Below are 13,850 nucleotides of genomic sequence, written 5' to 3'. Positions count from 1 at the left end.
ATCAATGCTTGTCCCAACCTGAAACCCAGCCCATGGGAGAGAGCCAACTTCTGGAACTATTAACAATACTCTGATAAGCTTGTACATGGGAGCCTAGTATAGCTGCCTTCTGAGAGGCTCCACTAAGCAGCAGATCAAAACAGATGCTGAGGTCACAGCCAAACTTTGAGCAAAGTTTAGGGAGTCTTGTGGACAATTGGGCTAAAGATAGAAGGACTTGGAAGGGACAGAAGCTCCATAAGAAGACCAACAGAGCCAACCAACCAGGACTCACAGGAGCTTATGGAGACTGAAGCAGCAACCAAGGACCATGCATGGAGTGGACCGTGCTATCCTACATAAATGTAGCCGATGGGCAGCTAGGGTTTCATGTATGTCTCCTAATAAGAAAGTGGGGACTATATCTGACAAGGACTCTGTTGTCTGCCTTTTGATCACTAAGCTCTTGCAGTGCTGCCGTGCCAAACCGCAGGGAAAGAAGGTTTGCTCAGCTTTGATGTGGCTTGATGTCCTGGTGTGGATTGGTAGGGGGAGGCTCCCCTTTTCTTAGGAGTAGGGGAGGCAAATGAAGTTCTGGAAGAGGTACATAGGGTAGGACTGAGAGGAGAGGCCTGAGGGGACTTCAATTCATATGTAAAATGAATAAATAAATAAATAAGTTTAAAAAGATAATCCAAATACCTTAACTTAGATAAGGGGCTTCCCTCATCATATTCATGCTGACATCTTGATTGACCAAAGTAACTAAACACACATAAAGTGCAAAAACTACACAGTCCACAAACCTTTCCAGCGGCTATTGGATTTTGACATTACTTATCCAGAATAAGCAGAATCTGAGTACAAGGAAGTCACGACTCACAAACAAAGGACCCAAAGTAGGAAAACACATAGAAATGATAGCTGTGATATTTACCAACCACCAACCAGGCTCATATAAAACAGCAACAAAACCTTGTAATATGGAGGATAGGGAATAAAAAGCTACAAAAGTAGACACCAGAATCAGGATGCTCTGGGTGGCTCTAGACTCAGGGGATCTTCTGAGGTAAACACGGGTGCTCCGGATGTGTTGAATGTGCTGCTTGTGTCTGTATAGAAAGGCAATCATGGAGCCACTGGACCAGATGATGAGCACAGAAATCAAGACTTCAGGGCACACAAATAATGCTGTGTACAGTGATCCTACAATTTTTTCACCTCCCATAGTGGAGCAATATATAACATGTCTTTTTTCTGTTTTATTTTTGTGACTCCTTGTGACATGCGTAATCACAGGGAATATAAAATTTAGGGTAATATACAGGACCCAGCAAAAGGAAATAAAGAGACCAATGTTGTTTGAAGGTTTGACTTTAAGTTTCTTCCAGCAGTAACTTATTGGGCTGATGCTGATGGCTTGGTAGACACTCAAGATGCAGAGAGAGCCCATAGACATGCTTCTGCCAAGTCTTTCGATATACAAAAGAAGTTTGCATATAAAACCATTGAAGAATTGTTTCATCCCAAAAGCTGCCATTGTGTGGGGCACACCTTTAGAGACCATTATCAAGGAGTTGGCTGTTGTCAGATGTGTGAGGATTAAATCTGTAGGCTTCAATGTATGTTCCTTACAGTAAATAATTAGGTAGTGGGAAAGAAGAGAGGTGTTTCCCAGGATTCCAACCATACTTTGTGATAAGAACAATATTCCTATTGCCAAAGTTCTTGAGCACATTTTGTCATTTAGCAACCGATTCTTTAAATACTCCAGCAATTAATTCTCTGAGAAAAATGATGAATTCAACATTTTGTTGCTGGAATATCATTATGGTAGAACCACTTGGTTAAAAAGAAGGAAAAAAAAAAAGAAAAAAAAAAGCCAGTGTCCACAACATAGCCAGATCCTGCCTCAAATAATATATTTTGGCAAAGTAATATCTTTCTGAGAATAGTCATTAGAATCAACATTATTACCATGTGTAAAGCATTGAGTAGTCACTACAAATGGAAAAAACATTAAGTTGTACATTTCTAGGATAAACTTTGATAAGTATTCATATCAGAAAAGAAGAGAGTTCTGTCTACATTTGCACTAGGAAATAAATCCATTCTCAATACATTTCTTATCTAAAGTTTAAATATAAATATTGAAAATGTTATATAAATTTACATATATTTCTCTATGCATAAACAATAAAATATTCATTACCTAGCATAAAACCTACTGACACTGAGGTTCAGATATCAAATTAGATGTTATGTTGAATGTTAGTGCTAATTCATTTTTTCTTCAGATTCTCACGTGAAAATAATATGTACAAATAAATATTTAAAAATTTTCACTGAAAAAAAATAATTTTGAAGAAAGTTATCTTGTCTCTGTATGAAGGCTACTGGAATCTTTTTAAGGTAGCTGTCATGGAACCACAGACCCACAGCAGGAGGCCAAACATGAAACACCCATGAAAATAAATGATGATTTTATAATAATGATTTAAGGTTACATGGTATTTACTAAATATTTTCTAATTTTGTATTTACTAAATCTTTTGTATTTTTGCTTGTGAATTTTACACTTCATGATCTTTCAGGCTCCATTAAAGAAACAGGGACAAGACATGTCACTATATTATACAATCATACAGAGTGCACTTGGAAGTCCACCATCCTGGGCAGCAATGTAACTCACCATCTTGGATTCCCTGGTTCTCTGCAGTTGCTGAACACACACAAAGTGCTAGCATGCCTGACCTTGCAGAACAATAAATAATCTTCAAACAATGGAAAAAGTATCATCTAAAATGTCCATGGAACAGGAGACAATAATTCCTACTGGAAAGACAGTAATTTAGTAGTGAAATGTACCCTGTGTTTGAAAACTAAATATAATTGCTCCAACTTACTTATGGTAGAAAAGGAAGAGCTGATATACAGAAGAAGAAATCATCCAGCATTCTATCTTTATACTGAGATTCCTGGACCATTTCTCTTTCCCAATACTAGAGTCTTTCTGACAGGATCCAATGACTGAAATTTGTCTTTAGGGTCTGCAGAGAATGTAAATTTCTGTAGAGTACCACTAAGTGTGGTAACATTTTTCACAGCACCAAAATCACATGTTCCTACTGACAAGGGCTAACTTAAAGCTTTCCCATGGAAAGATGCTTTCTGGAGTTAAATTTAAAATCTGTGAACAGAGCTTGTAATCTTGGTTTTATGAGTGTTTTCTATGATTTTCATAAATATTTGGTTTCAGAGAGAGCATTTCATTCTTTTTGCCATGAAAAGGTCTTAGAGGATGTTTGGTAAATGATTGTCAAAATTTTTAACAGTTATGAGTACTGGGGAGACTTGAGAAATGTGAACACCTATGGGCTGCATATACCAAGTCAAAAATCTCTGCTCAACCGTGCTAAGAAACATTTTCAAGTCCCAGTCTGTGCATAAATTGATCCAGAATTTGCTACTGTATCTTAACTTTCTGTGAGTATATAAAATGCAGCACTAAAATTATTATCAAATGCTAAAAAACTACCCTTGTCAGAATTGGATGTCAATGTCAAAACAGTGGTTTCAGTCGAATGAACTGTTTAACAATAACCCTTAAAACATAAAAAACTAGTATGTTATAAATATTTGTCATATAAATTAACACTGGGACAGGGAGATAGTTCAATCAGTAAACTGCTTGCATTCTGAGCATATGGATGTGAGTTCAGTCTCTAGAGTTTGTGTTAAATATCTGGTTGTGTTGGTGCACACTTGTACTCACGCACTGGGGAGACATGGACCAGAAGATTCCAATTCTAGAGATCACTCACTAGCCACGTACATGACACAGAAAGCTCCATGCCAGGAAAAGAATCTTTCACTATTTAAAAAAAAAGGATGAAAATTGTATGTGGAACAGCAGAAATTGTGCCATTATCACACACAGATATTCCTAATTTAGCAGGCACATGAATGCGGACACACACGCAAAAAAAGAAGAATCACTAATTTCTGGTTGAGACTTATATGTACTAATGTCTAGGCTTGATGAAATTATGAATGATAAATTAAAGATATAAGCAACAATAAAGAGAATACACGGAGAATCAATATAATATAGAAAATTATGTTTTATAAAACTGAAGGTGAATATGGTCCATAAATTTAGGCTCATGTTTGTTTCCTTGCCTGTATGTCACAAAGTTTTCAGTTTCCACACAAGTAATCAAAACTGGAAAACATATCTCAATGATGAGAGTAACATTTTCATAACACCAAATTAAAACAAATGACATAACCAATTTGTTCTAAAACAGTGTTATGCAAGATTCACAATGAGAGTCAACTTCCCTTCAACACTGTGTTCTCAAGTTCAAGAGGGAAAGAAGACTCAGCAGTCATCAAATCTGACTTTTAGGGCAGACACGGCTCTTGGTTAACTCATGAATGTAGTGGTGAATCATAATGTTCTTTACTCTAAAAATCAGTTCATATTATGTTTCACTCCAGGGTTAGATGATTCTTATAGTTCTATTATAATGTTTATTATAAACATGAAACCATTATTCTAACTGCTATGATAATTATACAAAAAGTCATCAAAGTTTACATAAATAAGCACATTTATTTAAAATATGTTTAGAGGAAAATATTAATGGGGCAATCATAATTCTTGATCACATTTGACATCACATATCAATGTGATTTTTAACCTTCAAAATTCAGGCTCAAAGATTTCAGTACAGAATATTAGCTGTGTGAGGGTTTTGTACAAGCTCAGTAAACTGCTTTTTTTTTTTCGGTTGTGCTCATCACAGCCTGAAAGTCTTTCTCTCCATTGAAAGAATTTGCTGTACATCAGTTTGTGTTCCTGAATCCATTTTGTAGATTTGAGCACTTACCAACCCTACCTTATTGCTGGAACTGTTCTTCACGCTTGCTTAATTCCTGCTTTATCAGGAACCTTAAATTCAGTATGTAGCTCTTAACATTCTAATAGCCAGCACTGAAAGCATCTCAATGCTGAAATAAAAGTCTGCATCTCTGTGACCTCATTTCCCTTCAGAACTACAGTCTTCATTTCATCTGGAGTCTCCATGACAATGCTGGCCTTGGGATCAAATAATTCTGATTTTTCTCCAGGTGCTAATTACCAAAAGCACTTATGAGTTATTTGTGAGTGGCTCCAAAGTAAAGTACTCAGAAGAGGCTGTTTCCTTTTCATTGCCCTGAATGCTGATTAGGGGGAAATGTTCAGGGACCATTTCTCTGATATGTAATAGTCTTGCAAAGAACTTTATGTCCCAATATACTCCAGCCTTCTCTTTGCTCTTCCTCCAGAAATCAATTCAATTGCTTTTTTTCACATCCTATTGCTGTCCCATTTTATAGTACATAGCATGGAATTACTAAAGAATTATGGCATATCTAATGAAGTACTAGTAAAAGGAAAGACACGATGTCATAATGTGCACTAGACATTAGTGCCACCAACATACCCAAACTTATGGGACACAATGAAAGCAGTGCTAAGAGGAAAGTTCATAGCACTAAGTGCCTTCAATAAGAGATTCGAAACATCTCATTCAAATAACTTAATGGCTCACCTAAAAGCCCTATAAAAAAAAGAAGCAGACATACCAAAGAGGAGTAGACGGCTGGAAATAATCAAACTCAGGGCTGAAATCAATCAATTAGAAACAAATAAAACAGTTCAAAGAATCAATGAAACCAAGAGCTCGTTCTTTGAGAAAATCAACGAGATAGACAAACCTTTAGCCGAAGTAACTAAAAGTCAGAGAGACACTATCCAAATCAACAAAATCAGAAACGAAAAAAGGGACATAACCACAGACACTGATGAAATCCAAACAATAAATAAGTCTTACTTCAAAGCCTATATTCCACAAACTTTGAAAATCTAAATTATATCACAATTTTCTTGACCAATTCCACATGCCAAAGCTGAATCAAGACCAGGTAAATCAATTAAATAGTCCTATACCCCCTAAGGAAATAGAAGCTGTCATCAAAATTCTCCCATGCAAAAAAAGCCTAGGGCTAGATAGTTTCAGTGCAGAATTCTACAAGACCTTCAAAGAGGAGCTAACACCAATACTCTTCAAACAATTTCACAAAATAAAAACAGCAGGAACACTACCAAACTCATTCTATGAGGCCACAGTCACCTTGGAACCTAAACCTCACAAAGCCCAAATAAGGAAAGAGAATTTCAGGCCAATCTCCCTTAGGAATATCAATGCAAAAATACTCAACAAAATAGTTGCAAACCGAATACAAGAACACATCAAAGATATCATCCACTATGACCTAGTAGACTTCACCTCAGGCATGCCAGGGAGGTTCAGTATATGGAAATTTATCAATGTGATCCACCACATAAACAAACTGAAGGAGAAAAATCACATGATTATCTCCTTAGATGTTGAAATGCATTTCACAAAATCCAACATCCATTTAGGTTTAAAGCCTTAGAGAGGAGGCCAAGATGGCGGCACCAGGAGAACACTGCATCTAAGAAGCAGTACAACATTTTCTGTGCAGCAACCAAAAGACTGAACTTTGGGCCTTAAAACAACAGCGATTGTGTTTCCCAGTTGAGAGGAAAATCCCACAGTGGCGTGGGAATCAGGTGGGTCCAAGCTCAGGCCACCCAGCCAGAACCCGGGAAGAGATCCCGGGTTGCTCAGGCACTAGGTCCCCAGACCAGTGTAACAAGTCTGTGTGTCCTAATCATCTTCCCAGTCTGATCAGTGGGCACAAAAACACCAGAGAAAAAAACCACAGGGAAGGAAAGCAGTGGGACTGGCCACGGGTCACCCAGTCTTTCACTGGAAAAAGTCTGGCAGACCGCGGGTACCCACTGCCATCGCTGAATTGGCCTCCATCGACCAGCATGGAGTGGCTACACCCAGCTTTCTAGCACAGATGGAGCTGTACGCCCTAGTGCCACAGAGACATGGAGTTCCTGTCGGGAGAGGGCCCCACAGGGAAGGAAGGAAACAGTACTGACTTGGGGGACCCAGGTTTTACCTGGGGAAAGTCTCTCACAGACTGGCGGGTATGAGCCCCATCACCGAAATGGCCCCAGGGAGGAAGCACAAAGAATAGTTGGGTACCGAACTCCTGCAGACTAGCAGGCAGGCACACGTGCTGCCAGCCCAGAGACCTGCTTTGTATCAACTATTCCTCACAGACAGAACTGTGTGCCTGAGGACACCAGAGACTTGGTGTCACTGTCTGCAGAAATCCTCCCAGGGAACTAAGCAAAGGGGATGGACTTAGGCCACGCAGTATATTCCTGGAAAAGGTCTTGCAGACTGGCCCAACCCAGGGTCCTGCTGTGCACCAGATAGCCTGCTGTTACCAGGAGAGCAGTACTCACCCGCCACAGATTACTGCTTGGGGACTGGGGCAGAGAGCGCCAACCTCAGACCTTCAAAAGCCCAGGACCCCTGAGATCAACCCCCAGATACTGCTCCACGGGGCAACCACTTATCCCTAACCAAACTGACCAAACCACGGGACACACAGGTTAAAGCAGCAGATAACTAAATTCACAGCAAGAAACTGGGCAGCTGTCTTTAGGACTTTTCCTGGTGATAGGAGAGCCCTCTCAACTAATAAGGACCACAGTTACCATTCAGGTCCCTACGCCTGAGGTGAGCAGCGGCAACTCCTGAAAAACACCAGCCATCCAGTGACTATACCCAAAAAGCAGAGAAGGCTTCCTTCAGAAAAATACATCTTCCTGCCAAAGGGATTCTCTCTACCACAAGATTCCAGGAAAAACCAGAAACCATGTTCAAAAACCTAAGATAACTCAATGGGTAGAGGCCAGCGTAAAAGTTCAACAAACAAAAACCAGAGCAATCTGGCATCTCCAGAACCCAGTTATCCAGGGACAGGTAGCCCTAGACACCCCAGCATAATTGAAATGCAAGAAGAGGACCTAGCATCTATGATCACGAAGAAGATAACAGAGGAAACAAATAAAATGGGTAAAGAAATAGAGGAAGATAAGAACAAACAGTTTATGGCCATCTGTAAAGAAATAGAGGAAGTTGCAGCCAAACAGTTAGTGGCCTATAGAGAGGAAATGCTTAAATCACTGAATGAAATAAAAGAAAAAGAGGATTGTTCAAACAAACAGCTGAGGGAATTGATGGAAAAACAGGAAAATACAATCAGACAAGTGAAGGAAATCATCAAAATGGCTCAAGACCTGAAGATAGAATTGAAAAATTTAAAGAAAACACAAATGGAGGAAATTGTGGAAAGAAAGAACTTAGGGAAGAAAAAAGGAACCACAGAGGTTAGCATAACCAATAGACTACAAGAGATGGAAGAAAGAATCTCAGGTGTGGAAGATACAATGGAAGAAATAGATGTATCTGTCAAAGAAAATGTTAAATCTAAAAAATTCCTGACACAGACCGTCCAAGAAATTCAAGACAACGTAAAAAGATAAAACCTAAGAATAATAGGTGTAGAGGAAAAAGAAGATTCCCTCCTCTAAGGACCAGAAAATATTGTCAACAAAATCATTGAAGAAAATTTCCCGAACTTAAAGGAGAGACCAATAAGAATTCAAGAAGCCTACAGACACCCAATAAATTAGACCAGAAAAGAAAATCCTCCTGCCACATAATAATCAAAACAGTATGTATACAGAACAAAGAAAAGATACTAAAAGCTGCAAGGGAAAAAGGCCAAGTAACATATAATAACAAACCCATTAGAATCACACCTGACTTTTCAACAGAGACTATGAAAGCCAGAAGGGCCTGGACGGATATCATGCAGACCCTAAGAGAACACAGATGTCAGCCCAGGCTACCATACCCAGCAAAACTCTCAGTCCTCATAGATGGAGAAAACAAGATATTCAATGACAAAAACAAATTTCAACAATACCTACACACAAATCCAACATTACAGAAGACACTGGAAGGGAAAATACAACCCACAAAAACTAGCTACTTTCAAGAAAACACAGGAAATAATTAACCTCACTACAGTAAAACAAAAAGCAACCAAACACACAACCATATGACCACAGTCAACATCAAAATCAAAGGATCTAACAACCACTGGACATTAATCTCCCTCAACATCAATGGACTCAATTTTCCAATAAAAAGACACAGACTAACAGAATGGATGCGTAAAAAAACCCCAGCAATCTGTTGCATACCAGAAACACACCTAAGTCACAAAAATAGACATTACCTGAGAGTAAAGGGTTGGAAGACGACTTTCCAAGCAAATGGACCCAAGAAGCAAGCAGGAGTAGCCATTCTAATATCTGATAAAATAGACTTTCAACCAAAATTAATCAAAAGAGATGGGGAAGGACACTTCATACTCATCAAGGGAAAACTCCACCAAGAAGACATCACAATCTTGAACATCTATGCCCCAAATACAAGGGCATCCACATTTGTAAAAGAGACATTGATAAAATTTAAACCACACATAGATCCCCACACATTAATAGTAGGAGACTTCAATACCCCACTCTCAACAAAGGACAGGTCAACAAAACAGAAATTAAACAAAGAAACAATATCTCTAACAGAAGTTATGAATCAAATGGACCTGACAGACATTTACCAAACCTTAAACCCAAACACAAAAGAATTTACCTTCTTCTCAGCATCTCATGGTACCTTCTCCAAAATAGACCATATAGTTGGTCACAAAGCGAGCCTCAACAGATACAAGAGGATTGAAATAATCCCCTGTATTCTGTCTGATCACCATGGAATAAAGCTAGACCTCAACAACAACAGAAATAGCAAAAAGCCTACACACACATGGAAAGTGAACAACTTGCTACTAAATGACAGCTGGGTTAGGGAAGAAATAAAGAAAGAAATTAAAGTCTTCCTAGGACTCAATGAAAATGAAGACACAACATACCCAAACTTGTGGGACACAATGAAAGCAGTGCTAAGAGGAAACTCATAGCACTAAGTGCCTTCAAGAAGAAATTCGAGACAGTGCATTCAAGCAACTTAATGGCTCACCTAAAAACCCTAGAAAAAGAAGAAGCAGACACACCAAAAGGAGTAGATGGCTGGAAATAATCAACCTCAGGGCTGAAATCAATCAATTGGAAACAAATAAAACAATTCAAAGAATCAATGAAACCAAAAGTTGGTTCTTTGAGAAAATCAACAAGATAAACATAAGCTTAGCCAACCTAACTAAAAGGCAGAGACACACCATCCAAATAAACAAGATCAGAAATGAAAAGGGGGACATAACTACAGATACTGAGGAAATCCAAACAATCATTAGGACTTACTTCAAAAGTCTATATGCCACAAAATATGAAAACCTAAATGAAATGGACAATTTTCTTGATAGATTCGACTTACCAAAGCTGAATCAGGACCAGGTAAACCAATTAAATAGCCCTATATCTTCCAAGGAAATAAAAGCAGTAATCGAAAGTCTCCCATCCAAAAAAAGCCCAGGACCAGACAGTTTCAGTGCAGATTTCTACCATGCCTTCAAAGAAGAGCTAACTCTCGTTCTCTTCAAAATATGCCAAAAAATAGAAACAGAAGGAACATTACCAAACTCATTCTATGAAGCCACAGTCACCTTGGTAACTAAACCACACAAAGACCCAACAAAGAAAGAGAAGTTCAGGCCAGTCTCCTTTATGAACATTGATGCAAAAATACTCAACAAAATACTTTCAAACAGAATCCAAGAATACATAAAAGATATCATCCACTATGATGAAGTAGGCTTCATCCCAGGTATTCAGGGGTGGTTCAATATATGGAAATCCACCAATATAATCCATCATATTAACAAAGTGAAAGAATAAAAACATGATAATCTCCCTAGATTCTGAAAAGGCATTTGACAAAATCCAACATCCATTCATGTTTAAAGTATTAGAGAGATCAGGGATACAAAGCACATATCTAAACATAATAAAGGCGATATACAGCAAGTCTATAGCCAACATCAAACTGAATGGAGACAAACTTAAAGCAATCCCACTGAAATCAGGGACAAGACAAGGCTGCTGACTCTCTCCATATCTCTTCAACATAGTTCTGGAAGTCCTGGCTAGAGCAATAAGACAGTTGAAGGAGATCAAGGGGATACAAATTGGAAAAGAAGAAGTCAAATTATCACTATTTGCAGATGATATGATAGTATACGTGAGTGACCTGAAAAACTCTTACCAGGGTAATCCTACAGCTGATAAACACCTTCAGTAATGTGGCCAGATATAAAATTAATTAAAAAAAATCAGTAGCCCTTCTGTATACAAAATACAAAAGGGCTGAGAGAGAAATTAGGGAAACAACACCCTTCACAATGGCCACAAATGACATAAAGTACCTTGGAGTAAACCTAACCAAGGAAATCAGACTTGTATGAAAAAAATTTCAAGTCTCCTAAGAAAGAATTAGAAGACGATATGAGAAGATGGAAAGATCTTCCATGCTCATGGCTTGGCAGGATTAACATCATAAAAATGACCATCTTACCAAAAGCAATCTACAGATTCAATGCAATTCCCATCAAATTACCAACAGAATTCTTTACAGACCTAGAAAGAAAAATTCTCAACTTCATATGGAATAACAAGAAACCCAGAATTGCTAAAACAATCCTCTATGACAAAAGATCTTCTGGGGGTATCTCCATCCCTGATCTTAAGCTGTACTATAGAGCAACAGTAATAAAAACTGCATGGCAGTGGCATAGAAACAGAATGGTGGATCAATGACACTGAACAGAGGACCCAGAGATAAACCCACACACTTATGGATACCTGATCTTTGACAAAGATTCCAAAACGATACAATGGAAAAAAAAAAGACAGCATCGTCAACAAATGGTGCTGGTCCAATTGGATGTCTACATGCAGAAAAATAAAAATAGATCTATACTTATCACCCTGCACAAAACAAAAGTCCAAGTGGATCAAAGACCTCAACATAAAACCAGACACATTAAATTGGATAGAAATGAAAGTGGGGAATACGCTTGAACTCATTGGCACAGGAGACAATTTCCTGAAAAGAACACCAACAGCATAGGCTCTAAGAGCAACAGTCAATAAATGGGACCTCATGAAGCTGAAAAGCTTCTGTAAACCAAAGGATACCATCATCAAAACAAAACGACTGCCTATAGATTGGGAAAGAATCTTCACCAACCCTCTATCTGATTAGTCCTATCTGATAAAGGACTAATATCCAGTATATATTAAATATAAAGAACTAAAGAAGCTGAAAAGCAGCAAACCAAGTAATCCAGTTAAAAAATGGGGAACAGAGCTAAACAGAGAATTCTCTGTAGAGGAATATAGAATGGCAGAGAAACACTTAAAGAAATGGTCAACATCATTAGCCATTAGGGAAATGCAAATCAAAATGACCCTAAGATTTCACCTTACACCCAACAGAATGGCTAAGATCAAAACCTCAAGGGAGAACACATGCTGGAGAGGTTGTGGAGAAAGGGGAACCCTCCTCCACTGCTGGTGGGAATGTAAACTTGTACAACCACTCTGGAAAGCAATCTGGCGCTTTCTCTGATAACTAGGAATAGTGCTTCCTCAAGACCCAGCCATACCACTCCTAGGCATATATCCAAAACAGGCTCAAGTACACAAAAAGGATATTTGCTCAACCATGTTCGTAGCAGCTTTATCTGTAATAGCCAGAAGCTGGAAACAGCCCAGATGCCCCTCAACTGAAGAATGGATGCAGAAATTGTCATACATCTACACAATGGTGTATTACTCAGCAATGAAAAATAAGGAAATCATGAAATTTGTAAGTAAATGGTGGGACGTGGAAAGGATCATCCCGAGTGAGCTGTCCCAGAAGCAGAAAGACACACAGGGTATATACTCACTCATATAGACATAACATAGCATACACCTACTAAAAACTGTACATCTAAAGAAAGTAATCAAGAGAGAGGACTCTGACTAAAATGCTCAATCCCCATCCTGAAAGGCTAGAGGCTGGACATCAGAAGATGAAAAAAACAGGAAACAACCTAGGAACCTGCCACTGAGGGCCTCTGAAAGCCTCTGCCCTGCATATAATCAAAGCAGATGCTGAGCCTGATGGCCAACTGTTGGGCAGAGTGCATGGAATCTTATGTAGGAAGTAGGAAATAGTAAGAGCTGGAGAGGACGGGAACCACACATGGGAGAGCAACAGAAACAGAAAACTTGAACACAGGGAACTTCCCAGAGACTCATACTTCAACCAAGGACTATTCATGGAGATAACCTAGAACCCCTGCATAGATGTAGCACATGATAGTTCAGTGTCCAAGTGGGTTACATAGTAAAGGGAAGAGGGACTGCCTCTGACATAATCTGATTGGCCTGCTTTTTGATCACCTTCCCCTGAGGAGGGAGCAGCCTTACCAGGCCACAGAAGATGACAATGCAGCCACTTCTGAGGTGATCTGATAGACTAAGATCAAAAGGAATGAGAAGAGGACCTCCCCTTTCAGTGAACTTGGGGAGGGGCATGCAAGAGGAAGAGGGGGAGGGTGGGATTGGGAGGGAGGAGCGAGGGACTTATGGGGGAATACAAAATGAATAAAGTAAAATTAATAGTAAAAAAAATTAAAAAAAATAAAAAGTCTTGGAGAGATCATGGATACAAGGCACAAACCTGAACATATTAAAGGCCATATACAGCAACCCTATAGCCAATATCAAACTCAATGGAGTGAATCTTAAATTAATAACCTTGAAATCAGGGACAAGGCAAGGGTGCCCACCCTCTGCACATTTCTTCAACATAGTTCTTGAAGTTCTTGCTAGAGCAATGAGACAATTAAAGGAATTC

At 38.9% G+C, this 13,850-nt stretch overlaps 1 protein-coding gene across 1 annotated transcript; it reads right to left on the bottom strand.

Annotated features, from left to right (window-relative positions):
- Nucleotides 1-796: 796 nt before the first annotated feature.
- LOC110543388 (vomeronasal type-1 receptor 4-like) lies at nucleotides 797-1,717 on the bottom strand. Its single transcript, XM_021629739.1, has one exon. The coding sequence runs from the start codon at nucleotides 1,715-1,717 to the stop codon at nucleotides 797-799; it is 921 nt and encodes a 306-aa protein (XP_021485414.1).
- Nucleotides 1,718-13,850: the final 12,133 nt, after the last annotated feature.

The sequence above is a fragment of the Meriones unguiculatus genome, chromosome 14, assembly GCF_030254825.1.
Source record: "Meriones unguiculatus strain TT.TT164.6M chromosome 14, Bangor_MerUng_6.1, whole genome shotgun sequence".
NCBI classification, from domain to species: domain Eukaryota; kingdom Metazoa; phylum Chordata; class Mammalia; order Rodentia; family Muridae; genus Meriones; species Meriones unguiculatus.
Note: the sequence above shows the minus strand (reverse complement) of the source record. Positions and strands in the feature narration are given on the sequence as shown.

Bases quoted from the DNA above. Each gene is read 5' to 3' on its own strand.
- LOC110543388 (XM_021629739.1), bottom strand. From the start codon at position 1,717: ATGTGCTCAAGAACTTTGGCAATAGGAATATTGTTCTTATCACAAAGT.